The 24,429-nt window shown below is 45.1% G+C and overlaps 2 protein-coding genes across 3 annotated transcripts in view; one reads left to right on the top strand and one right to left on the bottom strand.

Moving 5' to 3' along the window:
* Positions 1-13,283, top strand: part of ABCC2 (ATP binding cassette subfamily C member 2) — a 57,869-nt gene extending 44,586 nt beyond the window's left edge. The window contains exons 26-32 of the mRNA XM_081074065.1: positions 1,267-1,393; positions 2,974-3,075; positions 3,512-3,655; positions 4,523-4,681; positions 5,694-5,860; positions 8,368-8,562; positions 9,230-13,283. Of these exons, the coding sequence (XP_080930191.1) occupies positions 1,267-1,393; positions 2,974-3,075; positions 3,512-3,655; positions 4,523-4,681; positions 5,694-5,860; positions 8,368-8,562; positions 9,230-9,359 (1,024 nt within the window). The 3' untranslated portion in view covers positions 9,360-13,283. The remainder of the gene's footprint in view (positions 1-1,266; positions 1,394-2,973; positions 3,076-3,511; positions 3,656-4,522; positions 4,682-5,693; positions 5,861-8,367; positions 8,563-9,229) is intronic.
* Positions 13,284-17,746: 4,463 nt separating this feature from the next.
* The window catches only part of DNMBP (dynamin binding protein), a 92,789-nt gene continuing 86,106 nt past the window's right edge, over positions 17,747-24,429 (bottom strand). For both annotated transcript variants that reach the window (XM_081075069.1, XM_081075070.1), the window contains 3 exons: positions 23,411-23,609; positions 20,785-21,332; positions 17,747-19,257 (listed from right to left, as the gene is read on the bottom strand). In XM_081075069.1, coding sequence (XP_080931195.1) covers positions 19,072-19,257; positions 20,785-21,332; positions 23,411-23,609 — 933 coding nt within the window. In that variant the 3' untranslated portion in view covers positions 17,747-19,071. The remainder of the gene's footprint in view (positions 19,258-20,784; positions 21,333-23,410; positions 23,610-24,429) is intronic.

The following is a 24,429-nucleotide window of genomic DNA, read 5'->3' as shown; positions in this document are numbered from 1 at the left end:
CATTTACCAAACTGGGTGAGCTGCTTTCACCTCTCTAAGGAAAATCTCATTTTCTTTGTTTTCATAATGGCTGGTATAAAATCCATCTCAGGCTGATGGTACAAATCAAAGGACATCTGTGAGCATTTTGTAACCCACGTGCTGCACGCGTGTTGGGTGAACTGGACATTCTCTGTTTGTTTCCCTGAGAATGGATACATGATTCTCTACAGGCAGGACAACTCTTTGTAGGGTGGCAAAGAAAGCAGAGTTTGGAGGGAGGAGAGCTGGGAATTTTCAGGTAAAGCCAATGATGACAGAAACGGAAAGCTCACATCCTGTGAGGTGAGATTCTTCATTCCTCCATCATCACTAGACCCTGGCAAGAAGTGGTATGTCCTTGAAAGAGGAAGGCCTTGCAGAAGAAGTGAAACTTCTTGAGTGGCTTCCACATTGTTTTGAGGTATTAAGGGCAGGCTAAAGATGCTCAGTGTGATTTGGAGAGGTCAGGAATTGCATTGTGAAGATATTTTATTTCTTAGGTACTTCCCCAAGAACAAAACAGGCATATAAGTCAATCTTATCGGACCCTCATTGTAAATATGTATCATATTTATTTGTACACATGCTAGAATTATTGGTGCAAATTTATTTCAATACATTTTATTTGGGAAAGTCAATTTTTATAAACAATGTCTATCTAGATCCAATTCAGTTCTCTACAAAGCCCCAACATATCTTCCTGTGATCAACTTGCACCTAACTTCCCTCCCCCTCCATCTTCTTCTCTACCTTTTTAAAATCATGAAATCAGACAGGATACATTGAACCTTGTTACGGTGCTTACTTTCTCACCTTACATATGGATTTCTATGGCATATTTCCCCTGCCTAATTGAAAGAAATCACTTGGAACACTTGTTAAAAATGCAGGTTCCTAAACCCCAACCTAAGCCCCCGGAGTCAGACTCTCCTGGGCAAAGAGTCCAGAGATTTTTTTTTTTTTGCATGAATTTGTTTATGTTTAACAATTGCCCCCAGTTGATTCTTATGATTTGGCAAGTTTGGGAGACATTAAACCATAGGATTCTGTTAGTTTAGCAAACTCCTCTAGTGTCTTTAAAATGTAATTTCTTTTCCAAAATCCAACTTAAAAGACTTCAGGAGCACATGGTACAGTCAAATCCAGCCCTCTGAGAATGTTCTATAAATACGCAGGTTGCTGGGTAAGGTAAGGAAGTGAGTACCTCTCAGTGACACCTCTCTCTCTGATTCTATCGCCCTGTAGGTGGCTTGCAATTCGTCTGGAGCTGGTTGGAAACCTGATTGTTTTCTTTTCATCCTTGATGATGGTTATTTACAGAGATACCATCAGTGGGGACACCGTGGGCTTTGTTCTGTCCAATGCGCTCAGCGTGAGTCTGATGGTTGGGAGTTTGGTTAAGTGAATGCACTTATTCTTAAGTTAAGTCTAGAATCTACCTTGGAATTCATGTTCTTGATTCTTTTCTAGATTCAGAGGTGCTACAAGAGACTGAAGTTCAAACCCTGGTTCTATCTCTTACTAATTGTGTAACCCGTGGACATGTTCCTTACCCTTTCTAAATAGGTACCACTATCATCTGGAAAAGTGGACATAAATTTTGTTGCCCTTGGGAGTTAAGAGAGCAAGTTCATATGATTCCATCTAGTAGTTCCCTGTCTCTTTGCCTCTTTGCTTGATTCTAGTCAAAAGAGAATACATTAGTTTGTTTTCCATAACATAACAGTAAGCAGAAAGTCTTTTGAACATATAACTCGTAGGTTCATTTTTCATAGGTCACAGAATCATTAAAGTTCTTTCTAGTAAAGAACACAGAGGCCAATAAAACTATAATGCATCCGCAGCATGACAAGAGGATAAATGTTAGACTTTATTTCTCAGCACCTAAGACAGTGGCTGGCACTACAGTCGTTGTTCAACAAATGACACTCGTTGAATGAGTCATTTGGCCTCTCACGGTGTCTTTTTGAACAAATATATTGGAGGTTTGCAGAGCTACCAGCACACACTGTATGGTACTGTCTGCAGTAACAGTTAGTGAGGAGCACGACGATCTTGGTGGGCATCCAGAAGGACTCTGCTGTCCACCGGAATCACTCAGTGCCTTGTGTCAGGGCCCCTCGGTCCCCCCATTTCTAGGCTTATTAACCTACGGCAGATGGGCAAAGACAGAGCTATTAGACTGAACCAAAACAAAAACAATTTCATGGGGTTCAACCGACACAAAGTGGTTACTCTTAGTCCCCACGATATTGCGTTCTCCTTCTCTCTAACCAACATTTGCTCACAAAAACTCCCTGGTTTGAGTCTTCTGCTGAAAGAAGCTTGCCTGTGAGTAATCCACAGATTCCCTGGGCTCCAGACAGGCCCGGATCATGAGAACCCTCTTTCTCTTGGTTAGATGCATCTTTGTAACAGCAGGAAGGCACCTAGAGTTTATCTGGGTAAAGAAAGAAAGGGTCCATGTGGATGTCCCTTCTTCAGGGCTGAGTTCTCAACCGAGCTGTTGTTAACTGAGAGCAGAGAGAAGAGACAGCTCTTTGGAAGGCCTTTTCCTACTTTGTGTCTTCTTATGCTTTCCCTGTATGTAGAATGCCACCCACCACCCTTTCCACAAAGAACACTAGGCTTACAGGCATGGGAGTTCTGTTCCCATTCCACCAACTGGCAGCCTCTTCCATCCCAGCTTTAGCCCCAGGCCACCCCAAGCTCACATTGCCTGGCATATGAGCACAGCACAGTTGAACACTTAGTTGGTCTCCAGCCATTTGATGCACTGGTCTCATTTCCTCCCTCAAGGAGGTGAAGATTGTCACTTGTACTTTCCTTGCTTTCTCATAGAGTTCGGCATAGTGCGAAGTACAAAGTAGGCACCAGATTGAACTCTTGGTTTCATTAGTTGCATTGGTTTCTGAGCCTGAGATGATCTTTGGTTTTCTGGTTTTACTGTAGATCACACAAACCCTGAACTGGCTAGTGAGGATGACATCAGAAATCGAGACCAACATTGTGGCTGTTGAGCGAATAAATGAGTACATAAACGTGGAAAATGAGGTAAGGAGGAATTAGAGGAAACCAGGAACAAGGCAAAAAAAATTTACCCCTTGAGAGAGAATCTTCCCCTTGTCTAGAGATTACATGTGGGGTTATAAAGGTTCTCCTGAAGTGTCCCTTGCTCTAACTCAAAGGACCTAATTTCTTGAAACTTAGAATAAGACACGGTTTGGGGAAAGTCAGGTCTTAGAATGCACCAGGTTTAATGGTGGCTTCATTCTGGAGGTCCACTGAACAGCCTCGTGAGACAGAGTTTCTTTCATTGAATAGGGTGGGAACCTCCGGAAGTCCTAGTCTAGTTCAGTCTATTCAATGCAGCTGCCCACAGGTGGCTGGGACACGGCTAACCTCCTCCTGCTCTGCAACATGAGTCCCATGGGGTCTGTTCAGCGAGATGACTCCATGTAAAGCACTTCTCCTCCTGTTTCCTTGCCAGGCACCCTGGGTGACTGATAAGAGGCCTCCGGCAGGTTGGCCCAGCAAAGGGGAGATCCAGTTTAACAACTACCAAGTACGGTACCGTCCTGAGCTGGATCTGGTACTGAAAGGGATCACTTGTGATATCAGGAGCTCAGAGAAGGTAGGTGGAGCTGAAGAAAGGCCTGGATGCGAGTCCTTGTGGTCAGAGGACTGTTGGACACAGAGGTGCTGAGCCGCTGGGCTCTGGGCTTTCATCTCTCAGATGGAGGGAGAGGGGCAGGGCACTTCCTCCGCTGGGGAGGTGTAGGGACATAGGGCTACCACTAGAGGGCAGGATATCAACATAGCATCAAACAGACTTACAGGGCTGTAAGGGCTTTTCTGCTCAGCCCTGCGCTGCTACCTCTGGCTGGCATCACTTCTCCTGAGGCTGACCAGGGCTCATTTCCTGTAAATGCCAGGCCTTGTAGAGAGCAAGTGAGGAAGCAGCTGGCCTGCAGGGGACCTGGTGACAACAGCAGTGTGGGGGTTCACCCTGCAGCCAGAATGACACAGTTCTCGTTCTGGTCTGTCTGCAAAGTCCTGCACCCTCCTATGGTGTTCTTGTTCTCCAGTGGACTTGGGGGTCTGACGCAGGACCCCACAAATGCGTGGATAAGGAAGCTTGTCAGGGTCTGGTTCTTACGTGATGGCAGGCCTGAGTCTTCCCTTCTCCTCACTTCTAGTCAAGGATTTCTTTTAAAAATCTATCATTTCCAATCATGACAGTAACAGCCTCTGATATGTCCATTTCCACCAGTCACTGGAGTTCTCAGCAAGCAACAGTTTAGGAGGTGGGATGGGAAGACCATTTTCTTCTGCCATCTGGGCTTGTTTATTCCCCACCAAAACCGAAAGCAGTTTAACATCTTAGAGATGAAGTGGCCTATCACCGTCTCTTTCCACCTGTGATTACTACTGCCGCAGGCTAAATTTGTATCCACCGAGCATTACCGGGTGAACTAACCTGCCAAGCAATTCTTTACAGATTGGCGTGGTGGGCAGGACAGGCGCTGGGAAGTCATCCCTGACAAACAGCCTCTTCAGGATCCTAGAGGCTGCCGGTGGCCAGATCACCATTGATGGTGTAGATATTGCTTCCATTGGGCTCCACGACCTCCGAGAGAAACTCACCATCATCCCCCAGGTGAGCTCTAGAACTTACTCTGTCACACGCAGCGGGGGACAGCTAGTCCTGCAGAAAACATGTGCGTCCTCTGCATGTATATTCAATTAGCCGTGTTATTTCTGCAGTCCACCCAGGATACCTAAGCTATAATAGTTCCTTAAGGCACATTGTTTCCAAACTTACAAAAATTAAGTTTTGCATTTGAGGGAATATGCTTGTGTGACTGCCAGTATCTAACCAGTAGGTGGCAGCAACACAACAGAAGTCAAATAGAACAGATGATTATTTAGCACTTCTAGAACCCATCATGGTTCTCAAGACCTTTGCAATCAGCATTAAGTAGCAGTTGTGCCGCTGAGGCTTGAAACTATTAAGCTTTACAGTCCCCATTTGAGATGGTTAAAAGATAGGGGAGGGAATTTGCTGCAGGTTTCTGCCAGCAGCAAGCCGAATACTTAGTACATCAGCAAGAAAGGCTTCCCCTGGGCTTCCTCTCGACCCCACAAATAAGGACTGCCCTAGAGGCTTCTTGGGGGTTTGTGGGTCCTCATTAGAACCGCTCCCCCTCTGCTCATTGCAGCCAAGTCTCCGGGGGTGGTTCGGGTTTGTCCGGTGTTTCCTCAGTTTTTCTTCTCCAGCCTCTTCAAAGGCATAATAAATTCTTCTCCTGTGACCGTACAGCCTTGCTCCCTTCACCTCCACACCATGAGTTTTCATTTGGGAGTGTGGGACATATCGCTTCCCTTCTTAAGAGATGCTGCTGGGGCAAATTGGGAAATCCATAAAGGAATCTCAGAATGAGAAGCAAAATGAAAATAAGGAAAAACAAACCAGGAACTCCTCTTAATCCTGTGCTTAGCTCCCCAGCTGGCAGCGGCTCTAAGCCTGCAGCTGGGAAACCTGGCAAATCTTGACCACTAAGCAGCTTTCACTCTCAGGCCAGTCCTACTCGCATTCTCCTGGCCATAAATCACTGCTGGTCTCTTTTCTGTCATTAGCCCCAACAGCCCCCTCTTCCCTTGACTTGCAGGATCCCATCCTGTTCTCTGGAAGCCTGAGGATGAATCTAGACCCTTTCAACAACTACTCAGATGAGGAAATTTGGAAGGCCTTGGAGCTGGCTCACCTCAAGTCCTTTGTGGCCAACCTGCAGCTGGGGTTGTTACACGAACTGACAGAGGGTGGTGACAACCTCAGGTAATAGTTCATAACCCACTTCCCCCACAGGCAGCAAGAGGAGGTGAGGGGAACCACACATTTGTTCCTTGTGCTAGGTGGAGCCTGGCACCGTAGAACTTTGACTCTCTAGGTCTAATTCCTAATGTGAAAAGTGAACGTGTTGTGAAGATGATATGATAGAAGAGATGTGAGTCTGCATCAAAACTCTTCAAACCCTTTGTGAGAACATGTGCCCCCACGAGATTATTACCCAACGTGAGCTTACACATCCCGCCATTGTGGAGGTTTTCCACGTAGCTGTTTAGTGCAATCAGGATGAAAACAATCCCAGTGCCTGGTCCAACCCCAGAGCGTCTGATTTCATTGTTATGAGGTGTAGACTGGATGTGGGAGTTCTAAAGGATCCCCGGGGTTCGCTATGGGTATCTCTGCTCTGGTCTCAGAGGCACTGTCTCAGGGGCTTGCAGATGACGGGGACGTGGGGGTCTGAAGTCCGTGGGCATCTGAAACACTCTAACTGGCCCAGAGACCCTCTTGGTGTCACAGTTCTTTCTACTTTTCCAAAGCATTTCTATGTATGCTGACACTTCACACTTCTGGCCTTCACTATGTGCTTACCGGTCAGTTAATAAGTTGACCTGGCATTTTCCCTATAGCAATTGGGTATTTCCCTCCACACATGGAAGTTCAGCCCTCAGCCAAAGGCCGCTGCTTGGAGCCAGCTCTTGCTCCAGTCACGGCGCCTTCAGAGGGCGGGCAGGGGCACAGACGACAAGCAGATGAAGCTCAGTAACTCAGTTAATGGACCAGCTGCTCTGGCTTCACCTGGAAGCTTGTTATAAATGCAGAATCTCAGGCTCTTGGCCTGCATCTGCATTTTAGTAAGATTCCCAGGTGATTTTTATGTATATTACAGTTTGAGAAGTACTACCTAGAACATTGATTCTTAACTAGGCTGCACACTAGAATTACTCGAGGAACTTTAAAAAAATCCCCAGACCAGCTGAATCAGGGGCCCAGGTAACTTCAGCATGTAGCCCCAGGGAACACTTGTAAGCCTCGGTATGGAAGGCCACCACATTTGGTTTTTCTCAGCAATGGATCTAGCAACTAGCAGGACTTTAGGCTTATGAAATAGAACATTCAAACATTCAGTCAGCAAACATGCATTGAGAGCCTACTATATGCAGGCACCAGAGATACAGAGGGAAATGACCCAGACACAATTCCTGTCCTCCTACCTAGCGTGATGGAGAAGACGGACCTCTGAGAATAAATGCTGTGTAGTAAATGCTGCAGATGTGGGGACACGTGGAACCCTCTGGCAGGATGTGACGGGGTGGGGGAGCCTGACACTTCCAGTTTGTAGGAACAAAAATATCACACCATCCTTCTCGGTCCATGCTGGGAAACACCAGTGCTGTGATTTCAGATCTGGTTTTGGGGTGTTGAAACTTAAATCTCTCTGATGAGTGATCAGAGATAGGAGATCAATCAGCCTGGGGAAAAAGACAGCAGTCTAGACCCAAACTGGTGCCTCGGCAGCAGCCAGTTAAACCGTACGAAGCCCAACTGTACCAGGCGGGAGTTTGGTATAAGTTAAGGAAATCATTTTAAAGTTGCCTTGGTTCTTACAGAGGAAAACTGGGGAAGTTCATCTTGGGTGACTTCTCATCTCCTGCAGAAATTTTCTTACAGAGAACTACAGAACTTTGGTCTAGCCACCCTCTGTTTAATTTGTTCCCTAATGGCAGCGGCAGGAAAGAACAATTAGCGAATTCCTGAATATGTCCTCCACATCATTTCCCAAAGCTTCTTTATGTAAGAGGTCCAGCCTTCATTACCGGCTTTTAGCAAATTAAAGCGATTTGCATTTTACAAGCATATTCGAGTTCCACATACATTGCGTCTCACACCAAGACATCATGTTCATTAGAGAGTTACATCCCTAATTGAGGCAGAAGGACTTAAACAAATAATTAGCCTTGAGACTAGAATTACACATTAAAATAACAAACGGATTTGCTAAGGCCACTAAGAAATACCACCAGGGCATTCTGGTGCCGTGTCACCCTATATTAATGGTGTCGAGTCAAATACTGCTGAAGTGAACTGGGGGCGTCTGTCTCCTTTTGGAATTGTGCTGGGATATCACTGCAGCCACATGTAAAGCACTATTCCTGGGCTAGTGTTTTCTAAACGGGTTAAACATGAAAATCACCTGGGTGCTTATTAAAAATACACGTTCCTTGGTTCCTCCCCATTCTTTGAGTAGAGCAGGGCCCACAACATGGAGATTTAAATGAAGTGCTTGTGGTGGGCCTTCTAATTGATTGGGAAAGGTTGGCAAATATTGTCCGTGGCAACAGTGAATAGCTTGTTCGAAGAGGCTAAGGCATTCTGGGGGGATTTAGGAATGCACATTCTCAAAGTCTGATCTGGAATAGGAAAACTGTCCCCACCTCCCAGCCCAGCTTTCTCCTTGGTCCTTCAGGCTAATGCTTGGTCTTTTCCACTGGCTGCAGCATAGGGCAGAGGCAGCTGCTGTGCCTGGCCAGGGCTCTGCTTCGGAAATCCAAGATTCTGATCATGGATGAGGCCACTGCTGCAGTAGACCTCGAGACAGACCACCTCATCCAGATAACCATCCAGAAGGAGTTCTCCCACTGCACCACCATCACCATCGCGCACAGGCTGCACACCATCATGGACAGCAACAAGTGAGTGGGGGAGCGGGGCCGGCAGAGTTTGATGGATACAGATGAACCCTTTGACAACAGGAATAGCCTCAGCCGTGAGACATCTTACAGCAGAAGGTTTAACCATCATTTTACTGATGAAGAAATGGAGGCTGGGAGATTTCAAGTAATTTGCCCCAAAGTATACATCAAGTTAATGAAAACCAACAGGGTTAAGAGTAAAGTGGAAAACTGTGTGGAACTATAACCGAATATGGGGAGGTGGGGACATAAGCCAGGAGCGGCAGAAACTGACCACAAACCTTCCCAATTAAACTGGGTCTCAACTGCTACCCCGTAAGCAGTTTTCTGTTCCTTCCGTCTCTGACACATTACATGCCAAATGGGAGTAACGTCAGTAATCTTAGAAACTGTTTGGAGAGGATAGGCTCCCGTAATCAATGTGTATCTTTAAAAATAAGCTTATGTCAATGGACTCATACTGCATATATTCTTCTACTGATTCTTTTGTTTGACATTACGTACGGAATTCATCCACGTTGGTGCAGATGGCCATGATTCATTCATTCTCACTGCTTTGTAGCCTGGTATGAATGTTACCCCACAACATAGTCCTGGTTATTCTTGTAACTACCAAGATTTGAGATGCTGCTTTCTAAGGCTTGTCTTTCCTTCCTCCTTATTTCAGGGTAATGGTCCTAGACAACGGGAAGATTGTAGAATATGGCAGCCCTGACGAACTGCTGAAAAAGTCTGGCCCCTTTTATTTTATGGCCAAAGAAGCTGGCATTGAAACTGTGAACAGCACATCTTTGTGACAGCAGGTCCCATGGCTTACAGAGGAGTACAGCGGTCATTCCTTGTTTCATTTTATTTTTGTGAAATATAGCATATGTCTAGAAATGTGTGTAAAATGTGCATTTTAAAGAAGGATCACAACCTTCTTTAAGCACCCATGTACCCACTACCCAGGTTAAGAAAGTGAATATTACCAGCTGCATCAGAGAAACCCCTGATGATCCCACTGTGGTCCTACCTCCTTGCTACCCACCCCCCAGAGATATCACTGTCCTGAATTTCATGATAATTGTCCCCTTGCTTTTCATTTTAGTTTGACCACTTCGTATGTATCCTTTAACAATGTGTACCTTTTCTCAAACTTACGTAAATGGCTTGACTCGTACTGCATGTATTTGTCTATGACTTTTGTTTAGTATCGTTTTTGAGCTTCATCCATGTTGATGCCGTAGTGAGGCTGGTTCATTCTCACTGCTCTGAGTATGGCAGTGTATGACTACGCCTCCGTTTATCCTCTTTAATGTTGGTCAGCAGTGGGATCATTTCTAGGGTTGTTGTTGTTTTTCCTATTAGGAACAATACTGCTGTGAACATTCTGGTATATAATTCCTGAGATACACACGCAAGACTTTCTTAGGGTATAATGTAGGGATGGGGGGTATCACATGTTTACGTGCATGCACTCGGTAATGCCAAGCTGGCAATGCCAATTTCAAACACTTTGTCAATCTGATGAGTATGAATTGGTATCTCAGTGAGGTTTTGATTTATATTTCCTTGGTAACTATCGAGGTTTCAGTGTGACGTTTCTGCTGGTTCTTCCTCGTGATGTTTGATTTCCTTGTGAATTTTTACAATAAGCTGCTCACTCACCTTAGCATTTTTTCTGTAAACATTCTTTGAGGCTTGAGTTGAAAGCTGAGCTATCCTAAGAGAAATCCTGAAAGCATCTGCCTGTCACCTGGGGGCATTTCCCAGAACTTCTTTGAATTAAGTTCTCCTCTAAGGAGCCTCAAACCACAGAGTGTGACTTCAGACCACAGTCCAGGGCAAGAGCCAGCTTGTGCTTTTACAGATTTTCAAGGACAAGTCCTCCCCCTTGACCTGGCATCAGTTTGGAGACAGACATGTTGCTTTGTTGACTCGTCCTGCATGGTGGGGTTTATTCCTCCTTTATCTGTGTACTGCAGGCATAGCCCTTTTAGGCGCAGGTTTATCAGAGGGTCTTCCGTTCTAGTCTTCATTTTGGCAGACCTTGGCTTTCTCTCTTGCCTTGGCATTCTGTATTGTCAACAAAATGAGAGTTCAAGGTCTCCAGGTTTCAGAAGTCACCCAAGTTTTTGGTGTCACATTATTTTTGGTTCAGCATATTCCTTACGTCCATTTCAGTGACGCAATTATAAAAGATTTTTATTTATTTACCATTTTTGTTGAGTGATATGCTCAGGGATTGAAAATTCCTAGTAGAAGGGTGTAAGTAACCACAAGGCCGGATGAGGAAGGAACGTGTTTCCTTCTACGTGCTCAGTTCCCATCAGCATCACTCTGACAATGTCTTTCTGCAATGTCAGTTCATACAAGTAGCAACACTGCTTTCAGCTAGAGTTTCTCCAGTATTCCCAGAACCAGTACCTCTCAGAAACGTCAGCACCAGCTGAGCAGACCCTTCTCAGAAGTCTGGGTTTCTGCTTTAGTGATATCAACTTCTTCCCTTTTGTTCCCGTGGTCCACACGGGGACAGTTGCTTCTTGCAGTGGCTGCTATTTGATCCTTGGCCTTTTCTTCAAGGCCTATTGAACAATTCTTTATATTGTCCTCTGTTAAAATAACCTATGGTTTCTGTCTCCTGACTCACCTAACAGATAGAGCCTTTGAAGATAATCCAGTTAAAGGCCCTTATTTTTCAGATAAGCACCAGCCTGAGAAAGGTTAGATGATATCCAAAGTCAAAACATGAGTCATTCTCAATGGTGATGATGAAGCCACGCAGTGAATGTTGTGGGAGCCTGGATCCAATACTTTGGTGATGACTCCGCCCACTCCGAATCTTTCGTTATCCCAGGTCCTGGATAACCCAGTCCCCACCACGGACCATTTATAATGTGATTGCTCTTTCCCACTTTCCTTCCTGAGGTCCCCTTTTTTGCCAGTTCTTGCAGCATTAAGATGTCCCTATGCTTTTGTCTTTGACCCCTCCCTCACACTTCCTCTGTAGTTTCTCCGTAACTGATTTCATACACTCTTGTGGTTTCAGGTTCTACCCATATGATTCTCATTCCTAGCCCCTTCATCTCCTCCAATTTTGAGATATATTCAACTGCCTGTGGATATTATCACCTGTGGGTATTATCACCTTCAAGCATCTGAAACAACTCACTCTACTTTGACAGATCTTTCAACTCACTCCACTCAAAATAAGAGATTTTTCCCCCGTACTTTCTATCTCAAGTGGTAACCTCATTGTCTACTCCGTCCCACCAAATGACAACTTGGGCATTATTCTTCACTTTTCCTCTTCCAGACCACATCAGCCACTGGGCTCTTGCAGTTTATTTCCTTACCCTCACCACTTTTGCCACCTTTTGGGTTCTCATCATCACATCTAACCTGGCCCGATGGCATAGGTATTTGCTGCTTCCGGTACCGTTTTTTTCTCAAATATATCCACCCATGGCTACCAGTGACCAAATATACAAATAAGCAGGCTAGTTTTGTATAAGTTCTTTTCAAAGCACCTTTTGAAGAAATCTGTTCCATGTAGGTAATAGAATCAGTAGACATTTAATCACAAATGCACACTGATCATGACTTTATTTAAAACTAGCAAACAATATTGTACGAACATTGACAATTAAATCTCTAAACTTCTGCAAATTAGATTTAGTTAGCAAAGACCATATTCAACTATAAGCATGGATTAAGTCTTCTACATAGATTGGACACTAAACTGTTTTTTAAAAGGCTTCATATTGTTTGAAGATACCGAGTAAAAGATTGTAAAAATACATAAAAGAACTAGCTGTAAGAAGCACTCCATTTTCATAATATTCCTTTTTCCTTTATATGCAAGTAATTAGTTATGTTGTAGAATTTAACTGTTACAGTGTGAAAAACAACTACTTAGGGAAGTAGAAAAAAAAGGAATGTATGTAAGGAAGTATTTCTTTTTGGTAAAATAAGCATAAAAATAAGAGTTTTAGGAAGAAAATAAAAATTTCTTAAGACTAGTTGGTTCTTATTAAATTCAAAAAACGAGACTAATAATACAGAGCTCCTGTCTTCAACTTCAACAGTCAAGCCCGTAATCTCCATATTGGTAACCTCTTGGATAATCACATTGGTCCTTGCTGTGATAGCCATTGGGCTATTTTCCTTGATAACCACTGTCACTGATTTCAGATCCACTTGTCCTCTTCCTGAGCTTCCACTGTGAATGACAGGCTCTGTCAGAGCAGGAGACTTTGGGACATTTACCTGCTACTTAAACCCAGAGACACTTGTTCCTCTCTGGGAAACGTTGTTGGTGTCCATCTGTAGCATTTGTCAAGTTGTCCTATGTACCTCTGGACACATGTCGCTCCCCATACTTGGTGCTAACACCCTTGCCTGCTGGCTCCTTTGTTAATTAGCACTCATGTGCTGCTGAATTGTGATCTGGTTTGTCAGGGTTTGGGGTTTACAATCTAGCATCATAAAGACACCTCCTATTCCCATAAATATCTGCCTGGTTGATGCACTTATTAGTTCCAATCTGTAAACCAATTATACTTTGGCTAGCTTTTCATTTTCCTTCATCAAAAGGTTAAATTTTTCTGCATGCTTGACTTCAATGTTAATGATTGACCATAATCTTTCTGTTTTAGCTGGACTTGGAGTAGGAGTACGGTTCAAGGGCCAAATCTGGCCTCTTCTCTGTTTTGTAAATAAAGTTTTATTAGAACATCCGTGCTCACTTGTTTTTGTATTATCTATGCCTATTTTTGTGTTGCAATGGCAGAATTGAGTTGTAGCACACTGAAAAGCCTGTGAAGCCTAAAATATTTACTATCTGATCTTTTACGTTTGCCACCCTTTGCTCTAGAATCACCAGTGTAGTGTAGACTGGGTCATGTTTCCATTCTCAAAGACTACTGGCCTCAAAAATGTCATGGGACTTCATACCTTTGGTAGCTAAGATGGTCCCCAAAGATGTCCATGTCCTAATCCTCTAAACCTGTGAGGATTTACCTTACATGGCAAAAGGGACTTTGTAGATGTGATTAAGAATATTGCAATGAGATTACCCAGGTGGGCCTAATGTAATCCCAAGCATCTTTGTGAGAGTCAGGTGGGCCAGAGTTAGATGTGATCAGAACAGAGACATTTGAAGATGCTGTGCTGCCGACTGCAGGGGCCACAGCCAAGGAATGCATGCAGCTTGTAGAAGCTGAAAGAGGAAAGGAAACAGATCCTCCCCTAGAGCTTCCAGAAGGAACCAACCCTCCTGACACCTTGACTTTAGCCCCTGAGACTGATTTTGAACTTCTGACCTCCAGAGCTGTAAGATAATAAACTTGTGTTGTTTAAGGCCACAGATCTGTGGTAATTTGTTACAGCAACAACAGAAACTAATACAATACCATGAGCCCAAATAGCTTTGATAAAATTGCCAATATTCTCCAACTGAAGTCAATATAATGACAATTCATTGATCTTCACTGAATCTCACTAAGGTTTGAATTTGTAGAGGATCATGCCATCTTTTAAGCCCAGCTAAAAGCAGGTTTCAATGCTCAACCTGTCACCCCTCCTATCAAATTGTAAAGATCTTATTCAGCTTAGTCATATTTGGAGATAATCTTTTTAAATTTCCCCCTCCTTTTCTTCTGTCTCCCTCCTCCCTCCCACTCCGGTTCAAGCCGTTGTTTCTCAGTCTAGTTGTGTAGAACACAGCTCTCTGACCCACGCTGGTATTATGAGCCTTGCATTCCCCCACCCCACCCCCAGCTGAGGCAATCGGTCGCCAGTCATCTGTTGGCCGCTCACAGCAGCTCACGGCAGCTCTCGCTGGCTGCCGGCCCTCACGCTGGCTGCCAGCCACTGGCCACTCATGGCAGCACACGGCAGCACACGGCAGCACACAGCAGCCCACGGCAGCTCACAGCAGCACAAGGCAGCTCACACCAACCTCCAGCTGCTCACAGCAGCCCAGCTCCAGGGAGAGCTATTGTTCACAATCTCAGCTATAGAGTGCGCAGCTCACTGGCCCATGTGGGAATCAAAACGGCAACCTCGGCAGCGTTAGGAGCACGGAGCTCCAACCACCTGAGCCACTGGGCCAGCCCAGGTGATCTTTTCTTGATCTCCACTGAGAGGCTGTAGGAAGGTTCCTGGTTAAAGTGAGTCATGGTGATTCCTAGGATTGAAGGAGGCTGTTACAGATAGCGCGTCTCTCCCTGTCAGCTTCCCTGATCCTGGACCTGAGGAGTGGCTGCTGTGGGAAAGGCTTGCAAGCGTGAGTTCTCTTGGTGTCCCAGGGAGGCCTAGGCATGGCGGTGCAGAGGCAGCACCTTGTGACATAGTCCTGCTGGGTCTGCTGCAGAGTCCCACGTGCCTGCCCACTCCCACTAAATGTTTCCTGATGAATACATCGCTGCTGCTCTAGTCAGTGCTCGCTCCCTCCCACCACACCACCAGAACTTGCCTCTGCGAAAGCACTGTTTCCGCTTCTTTCTCCTCAAAGGATACCTCTGAGTGGTGGTGAGATATGGGTAGCCCTATGTAGCTTGCAAAGTCCACAATTTGTTGGAAAAACTCCCTTCTTGATACATACAAAATACTAATATTGATTGTGGGGACAGAGCCAGGAGAGCAGTTTCCAGGCTTTCGGCCTCACGTGGAAAGGTGCTGGCTCGGGTAGTCGATGGCCATCAACTATAACTAGTTGGCCATCAGTTGTAACCAGTTAGCCACTGGCCACTGGCTGAGCTAGCAAGCGTGGATTGCAGTTAGCAAGGGGTCAGTGGTTGGTTGGCAGAGAAACAGACGGCAGGTTGTGGATCGTGTGGCTCCTGCTTCCTGTGTCTCCAACCCAGCTGCCACTGAGACTATAGTGGTATGACTCCCCTCTGTATGGATGTAGGATTTCATGGACCACTTGACTGTTTGCTTGGGAATGTACCGCCATGTAGTGGAACTGGCAGGTGTGTGCTTCCTGTGTCTCGCCCCGCCACCAGCGAGACTGGTGCAGGAAGACCCCTTGTTGGGGTGCAGGCAAAAATAGACTTTGTGTCTAGACTGGCCGCTGTCGAGAATGTGTAAGCACCTTGGCTGTGAACCACTGTTGTTCCAGCACGGTATCCTGAGGAGCCCTGGCTGTGCCCAGAAAGACTGGTGGTACCCTGAGAACCCTGGCTGTGCCCAGAAAGATTGGTGGTACCCTGAGAACCCTGGCTGTGCCCAGAAAATAGGTGGACATTGAGGTGCCCCTCTGGGACATTACTTGAACTGGACTGATACTTTTTCTCGTGAGCAGGGTTCCTGACGTGGGGCCCCTCGCGTAAGACACTTGTTGCGTAGATTGTGAGGTGAGACCCTGTAGGGATGGAGTGTGGGGACAGAGTCCCAGAGAGCAGTTTCCAGGCTCTCGGCCTCATGTGGGAAAGTGCTGGCTTGGGTAGTAGATGGTCATCAGCTGTAACCGGTTAGCCATTGGCCACTGATATAACTGCCATGGCTGAGCTAGTAAGCACAGATTGCAGTTAGCAAGGGATTGGTTGGTTGATTGGCAGAGAAGCAGATGGCAGATTACAGGTCGTGTGGTTCCTGCTTCCTGTGTCTCCAACCCAGCTGCCACCAAGACTACAGTTGTATGAACCCCCCATCTATGGCTCCATTGGTGTTCCTTTTTGGCCTCACCGTATCCTGCGTTCTTAGGCGGGGAGCGGGACCAGAGACCCCGCATGACAAGCTACTTCCAGACAGGAAAGAAAATTCACGAGAGGAAGTAAGCAGGCTAACCGGATTTGGAAATTTTCTTCAGTAACATTTCCTGTTGTGTTTGAAACATCTGACACCTTTTCCTTCCTTGGTTTTTGTAACTCCTACTTTTCTGAAAGTTACATTTAAAAATTTTGCCTAAACAGATACTCCTCAAATTTTAATGATACACTAATCACCTGCAGACCTGGCTCAGTCGGCCTGGGGTGTGACCTGCATGTCCAGCAACACCCCACCCCTGCCCCCTGCCCCAGGTCACTGTGGTGGTGAAGCTGCTGAAGGCCACTCTTGAAGCAAGACCTCGCAGACATCCAACGTTTAAAATGATCTTCTTTTCACACTTGCTCTCATCCGTGATCTCCCTTTTTGTCAGTGATTCCATCATTTCTTCAATTTCATATTCTCTGTAGGATGCTGCTTTTTTCATTCTCAAGCAATCTTCTGCCCACTTAACTTTTCCCCAGTAATTAGATTTTCTTGCCTTTGATCTTCCTCCCTCGAAATCATCCTGTTGCCATCTTAGCTTTCCTAAAACAGGCAACGCATGAAGAATCCACAGGGGTTTATTACCAGATGCGTCAACTCTAAATTCTTTGACTTGGACATCAAGGGTCTCCAATTGATTGTTTACTGTGTGTCAGGCAATGTTCTAGCACTCTCCACGCACTAACTCATTCAATCTTTACATGAAGTGGATAGTATTCCTATCTATTTTAGATGAGGAAACTGAAGCATGGGTTAGGTAAGTTGCCAAGGTCACAAAGCTATTAAATGTCTGAAGTCAGACAGTCTGGCTCCAGAACAAGGTGTAAAGACTCAGTGAGAGAGCCCGAGGCCCAAGTTTAAATTCAGCATCTATCAAAAGCTTGATAAGTCGCAATGTCATTGAACCCCATTTTCCTAGTACATAAAATGAAAGACTTGACCTATAAGTTTCGTTCCCAGTGTCTACTTCAACCATGTTTTCTACTCTTTATCAATAGCAGACTGCTTCCCTGTCAGCCACTGTCTTCAATTCCACTGCTGCCAGTGCTCCTGCTGTCTCCTCCTCCCACCCGCAATTTTGCCCAAGCTGCTACCATGTGACCTTGTTCGTCTCTAATGCATCAGTTTTCACATCTGTAATATCAGGAAAATACTTACCCCTTAGGAATTCCAGCTTAGAGAATTCAAATCTTCTGCCAGGATTTTATAGTATAAAATGGTTTAAAATAAAAAGGCAATCACCTGTAGCATGGATATCTTTTGAGTATACAGTAATTCCATTGATACTATATTTGACAAATGAATTTTTTACTTGAATTTCTTCAGTTAGCCTCTCCTATCTCCCGGAATTTGGGCATCACTTAATTATCAGGAAGGTACCCTCAGGAATCTGAAAGGAAGGTTCAGCCTAAATGTGGAGGGAAATCAAGAAAACATACGCATGGCCCTTAGAAATGCTTTTATTTATAAAATAACTACTTCAATATAAACACGTCTAAATATAAACACTATTCACAAGAGGCTCTCATTGCTGCCTTCTGACCGACCGACAGACACAGGGAGAGTCTTCCTGTGAGGATTAGCAAATCTCCTCCTGAGGCCGGAGAAAGGTCTGACCAGGCACTTTAGTCTCCAGAGTGCCAACCATTACACCATGGAACCTACTGTAATCAGGCACTTTAGAATGTTTGGCTTAGACTGTAGTCTCTGAAGTGTGGAGATTTGAGGTGAAACAGAAAATGCTGATTTCCAAGTCTAGGATAAGCTACTGTGGGGACTGCTTATCCTAATTCAAAGACACATGAGTTATGTTTTCTGCATTTTTGGATAGTAATGTGCTCGGATGAAGGAGAAAGGCATCCAGTCTTCCACCAGGCTGGAAGAGATTCAGCTCAATGTAGTGTGAATCCTTTTGATGGAATGACTGGAGCTCTGATCCTGTTCTCCCAGAAAAACCTACTGGTTTTGGAGTTGCAGGAGAGAGCATCAGGAGAGATTATCACGCACAGATTGTGTAAAGCAGAGATGCCTGTCAGATGAAGGTGAAGGTGACTACACCTAAAAAGGAAGAGAACCTTTCAGATGAAGGCTGAAGGAAAATAAACACCCTACATGCTTTTCAAAAGGAGAAAGAAAGCAGCTGAATTTTGCATAACCAAACCAATCTGGAAATGAAGTGAAATAAGAAAAAGATTACAGATAGTAGTGTTTTAAAGACTTTTAGAAAGTGGGGTGGGTGTGTGTGTGTAAACGTGACCCTGAAGTTTTGAAATACCAAAATTGGTACCATCCTAACAAACTCTTGCCACAGGCAGAGGCACAGCCTAAAAGGGCTTCCGGAGAATTCTCGTCATCCAAGTTGGTTTCTGATCAGGTGACTGTGGAGCATGGAACCATGCCAAACTCAGTATGGTACAACCAACGGCAACAGCTTCTAATGCTATCACACAGCTTCCAGCATTCATGGGATACTGGTCTTCTGACTGGAAATTTCTCATTTCCACAGGCTGACCCGGGGACTAGCCTCTCTTCTAACAGTCACTGAATTATTTTCAAGTCCCAGGGTCCATTTCAAATTCTAGAAATTCTAGTGAGCATCAGGGTTAACAAGCCAATTGAGAACAGGACTTATCTTGTGCCCACTGTGGCTTGGTTAAGCAATGCGGACAGGGTCTGTGTGTCCAGAGCTGGTGCCCTCTCCATGGACCACCAGAACCCTTCAGCAGAAGGAAGTGAGGGCAGCAAGGTTGAGTGGGAGGCAGAGCAGGTTCAGGTGTACTCAGTTTTGCGAATATAATTGGATGGAACATAGCCTTTCTTCCCATTGACTTCGGCTAACCACCACTCTGTATTTCCTGTAACATCTTTAAATTCTAGGATCTTGAGTCTCTGATTGGCTGACACACTCAGTTCATTTGGGTTCCGTGCCTTGAAGGTATAAATAGCAAAATAGACCTGTGTGAGAGAGAAAAAAATGGCTCAGGCAATGGGAACCTTCTTGGAGCAACAGAACTTCCTGTGGTGATGGGGATGGTCTATATCTGTATCATCCAATACGGGGGCCCCTGGCCACACTGTCCTCAACCGTTTATTGAGCATTTGAAATACAGCTAATAAGACAGAGGAACTTAATTTTTAAATTTAATTTTAACTAACTTAAATTTAAATGATATGTTTGTTAGCTACTTCGGGCGGGTGGCTACCATAATGGACAAGGCAAATTCAAAGAAAACCAAAACTCCCATCTTATTACTCTTTCAGAGTTGCCTTAAAGAGTGGAAGAAGCAATGAATCTTCAGTCAATATGGAGGGATGAAATTCAAGGATATCCTTCTATTTCCCAAAATAGACATTCTGAATTTCAAAAACTTAAAAAAAAATACACAACTAACCTCAAAGCAAAAACGAATGCTCTCTAGGCGCCAATAACAAAGACACAAGGCAAAGCGAGGGTGGTGGTCAGTGGTCAGAGGGAGAAGCCGTAATGCCCATGGGGACACGAGGAGGCACATCTGAGGGGTGGGGTTTCAGGACCTGCCCAGGGGCAGGAGTTGATGGGGCTAGAACTGAGCTCCTGGCACAAAGCCAGAATCTAACAAAGGGCCGTTTTCTCCCTCAATATGTCTAGAAAAACTGTCCACAGGTGGGTCCAGAACTGGGATGTCTGTCCTGGGCTGTGGGTAGTAACAGAACCACCAGAGAGGAACAGCCATGCACTGTGCTCACCTAGCACCAAGGGGAATGCACTGTGGAAAAGTCTGAGCTGAGAAACAGGTGCAAAGCGGGTTGGAATCCAGAGCTTGGCCAGGGCAAACACTGCCACAACCCAGCCATCACGGAGTCTCTCAGGAAGGCAACCCCGCGGGAGATGAGCTCACAGACAGACTGGAACGCACACGGAAACTCACTGCTGCGAGAGCGAGCTGAGGCAGCCGGTGAGGGAGCTGCGGCTCCCCAGCTGGGAATCCCAACGTACCCTCAGAGCACGCAGGTTTAAGTGTTCAAGTTACAATGGCCATATTCGAATTCCCACGACAACAACAGGCAGTTACAAAAAAAGAGTAAGAAAAACAGAAACAGAGCCAGAATTTTATTTCTAAGTTCTAAAACTAAAAATATAGTATTGAATAAAAAACTGAAGAATGGGATAAACAGCAGACTTTATACACTGAGGAAATAGTGAACTGGAAGAATGGGAGACGTTTTCATCCTAACACCTTGTAAATGCCCCAAATGACACAGCAGCAGGGCTTCAGAAACAGCCTGTGAGGAGTCAGCCACGGCAGGTGCCCCGAAGGTGCTGAGATGCCCGCTCCCACAGCAGTGAGTTCCATGTGTGCTTTCTAACATCTGTCCCTGCGCCCACCCCCAGGTCACCACCAGGTCCTGGGCAAGCCTCTGACTCACTCACTCCTGGAAGAGCATTATCTGCACCCACGACACACGGGCCACCATTCTGCATGGTGAGCAGGGAGCACGTACCTGGTTGCCTTCTGCCTCACTGCCCTCTGGCTCCTTAGTTTTGTCTTCCAGAGACTGGGTGGTTCTTGCACATCCTTTTACGAGGTCTTTCCCCTGCCCATTTCGCCCTGGTATGGCGCAACCAGCCATTTCTAGATGCCTGGGGTTTCGGGAGCTCCTCAGGGTGGGGGCGGGCTGCTCAATGTCTTGGGTTGCATCTGCGGACTCCCAGGGCCTGGCCTGAGAGGTGGAGTGTGGGTCTGAAGGGCAGCTGGAAGGACTGCTCTCTGAACTGCCCAAGTTTAAGGAGGCACTGAGAACTCCCTGGTCCGGTTCCTTCAATGAAGATGCATCTTGAGGCTGTTTCCGGCAAGGCCCTGAGGTAAAGGACACAGCCATGCTGCTGGGGTTGAAGGTCAAGGTGCTGCTGCTGTTCTGCCGTGGGAACCTGGGGGACGAAGCGCTGTGCTCTGACTCAGTAGAGGAGTGGCTGCCAACAGACACGTCCGAGTGGCTGCGACGAGCATTGTAGGGCCTCAGGAAGGAGCTGTACACAAAACCTTTGGTGACTACGAGAAGGAAAAATAAACATGAAGAGCTCGCGGTGGAAGGAGGTGGGAGGGAGTGGGGGGAATCAACAGAGAAGAAAAAGAAACTATGGTTCAAATGCGGGGTCAATAGTGAGAGACACAAAATAAGATGCCCAGTGACAGAACAGATGAGACACTGAATCCCAGGATACAATGTGGGTGGGCAGAGAAGAAATGCCATGGCTGCCCGCCAACTCATTCTTGTTACCACTTCATACGATAACAGATGAGTGAGAAGGAGGCCTCTTGGAAAGTCAAGAGGATAGTGATAAAAAGGACAAGTTGGAGAATGAGCATCTGAGGACAATTTAAAGGGTATCGAGATCATGGAAACAAAGGCTAAGGGAGGACTTAACTAAGGATACGTTCGAATACACCAGTGTGGAAAAGAGGGATTTTAAAAGCCATCCTCCTCATGACAGAGCCCCTCAGATATGCCTCCCTCCCTCCCTCCATCCACAACACTTGAACCTCCACCCCTGGGTTGGGAATGCGGTGGGAGTACTGTAAGAACAGTCTCAAAATGGGAAGCTGTTGATATTCGTTAACATACACACACATGTTCACTTTAGTTGCAGAAGATGAGGACAGAAAGGAACCTCAGCTAAAACTTTTAAGCATAAATTAGGAATTGAGATCCCCAATCCACAGGAAATAACGTTATAATATTAAGAAGGCAGAGACCCTTCTGCCTTCCACACAAGCAACAGTCATCCCTGTCTTAATCTTCGATGTCTTTCCTGCACACATTTATTAATCTGCTGAATAATGGCACGGGGTCTCCTGGGCACATGGCGAGGGGTAGAGGGTCTAACAGCGGATCGATCCTAATACTGTGGGCTTCCTGCTACCACCTTACTTATTGGGGTGGAGTCGATACAAAACCCCAAGGATGACGGAGCCTTGTGAACAGCTTGGACCTTTCCAAGGAGTTCACCTGTCCGTGAACCCATCCGTGGCTCTCACCTGCCCATCACCCTGGGAGGCCCCAGCCTTTGTCCTTCCTTTACCAGCTCAATCTCTATTATTTTGGAGAAGCAGACGTGGGGGAGGAAAAAAATCCACAAATACTTTTAAAGAAACTGAGAAATGTTAAAATTTTCAGTTCTGGGCAATGTGAACGCAGAGGCTTATTATATAGGTCCACAAGCCACATCTAAAATGCTTAGGACCACATGTGTTTTGGAATTTCGATTTCTGGGTTTGGGAAAGGTAATCAAGTACATATACTATATATTTCATAATATCCCCAGCAGGGCCTGGCTCAATACCCCATTTTCAAATCCATTAATGTTACTGTAGCAAAATATGTAACTCTTCACACTAAAAGGGGTAAGTAATGATTACAAATAGCTTCACAACTCTGGGTTTTGCTACAGAATGAGTTCAGAATCAGGCAGGTTTTGGCAAATGAGCTCAGGGGAACAAAATAATTTTGATTTTTCAAAGCTTTTCAGATTTTGGAATTATGGAAAAGGATTATGGATCAATATTATTCTTTGTACTTTTCTTTAAATTCTGTACTCCTTCCCCAGCCCCACCCCCGACCAGAAAAAAAGCTGTAAGCTGTTTTGAAAGTCATTCCATAAACAGTCAGTCACGAGGTAAAATTGTTTGTTACGGGGGGAAAAAACTCAAAAAGCAAACAAAACCCTCTTTCTCACAGGTTTTAAATTCACACACTGACAAAACACATTTGCAGAACTTGGAAGAAGGCGGCTTATTTTGTGGTTTTCTCAGAATAGGCTGCGAGGGCACAGGACCCATCGGGCAGCACTCACTCCCTGTAAGAGCCGTAAAGCATGGCAAGTCTTGCAAGGTAAGTAATGGAATCTCCTCTGGAATTTGTAAAAAACAAAAACAAAACCAAAGACAGGTTTTGTTTCAGTAATGACTTGGGCATTATACTCTCCAGAGATGGACAAAACTTTTAAAGTTATTTTTCCCTTTAATCAAAGATGCTCCTATTTCTTCCTGGCCTAGACAGGATTCAGGTACGCCCCAAAGCACTTGTTCCTCATTTAGAATTACAGTAATCAGATGTCCAATATTCTTACCTCCGTTGTCAATCAGCCAGCGGTTCTGACTGCCCATGGGATCCTTCTTTTTGATCACCCCCACCAGATCACCTTCTAGAAGTGAGACATCCAGGTCTTGGGCAGCATTGAAGTTCCGTTCTGCTTGGAAGAGTTTTTCTGGGGGATACCTTGCCAGAAGGGAGGCCCGGAGTTCTTCTGACTGCAGCATGTAACTTGGCTGAAAAGCAACACAAAAAACAGCATCAACAAAAACCTTTCCTGGCCAGTCTAATCCCGCATTTAATCCCAGCCAGCTACTCCCTACTCTCATCAGATGTTTCTGTGCCTGAGTCAGTCTGTGGCTGGGTAAAAATCATGAGCTCTTAGGTCATGTTTTGGTGCCTTGGTAGCTATTAAGAAAATTTAACACATATTTAGTTTTCCTCTCTTGTGACAAAAAAATGTGATTAAAGTGCCACCTCAGAGACTCAAAATATCTAAAGTTACTAGGTCTTCTTATATTTTGCTCTAGGAATCTAAACAACTGAGACTTCTTATAATAAATTTGATTCCCCCACTTAAGGTAATATAAATTACTGTCTATGGGATTATATGAAGCAAAAATATTGTAAGCAAAGTCTGCAGTCTTTTAGATTATGACCCGATGTAATCTGGTACTATGGAGGAACTGAGTTTAAAAATAAATGTAACTCTAGGTAAAAAAACAGTCAGCCATGAACAGTAAATCGGATAATTACCTTTTCTAACACATGATCAAAAAATAGGGAGACCTGGCAGAATTAACATACCCTTAAGTCAGTTCCATTAATTAACTGATTAAAATATTAATACTGAAACTTTACTAACTTCTTTCATTGGATAGACTAGATCCAAGAATGCTTTTCAGAGGGCATTTGGAGGTACAAATCAAGTGTGAGAAAACTACGGGTGGTCACACTGGTAATGCTCAGTAATAATGAGTGAATGAATGAGTCCACGACAGATGAGAACTCAACAACCTTTATTCTCCATTCATTATAAAATACTTACACTCCTAC

This window comes from Rhinolophus hipposideros (assembly GCF_964194185.1).
Source record: "Rhinolophus hipposideros genome assembly, chromosome: 15".
NCBI lineage: Eukaryota > Metazoa > Chordata > Mammalia > Chiroptera > Rhinolophidae > Rhinolophus > Rhinolophus hipposideros.
This window is presented reverse-complemented; position numbering and strand designations above follow the sequence as displayed.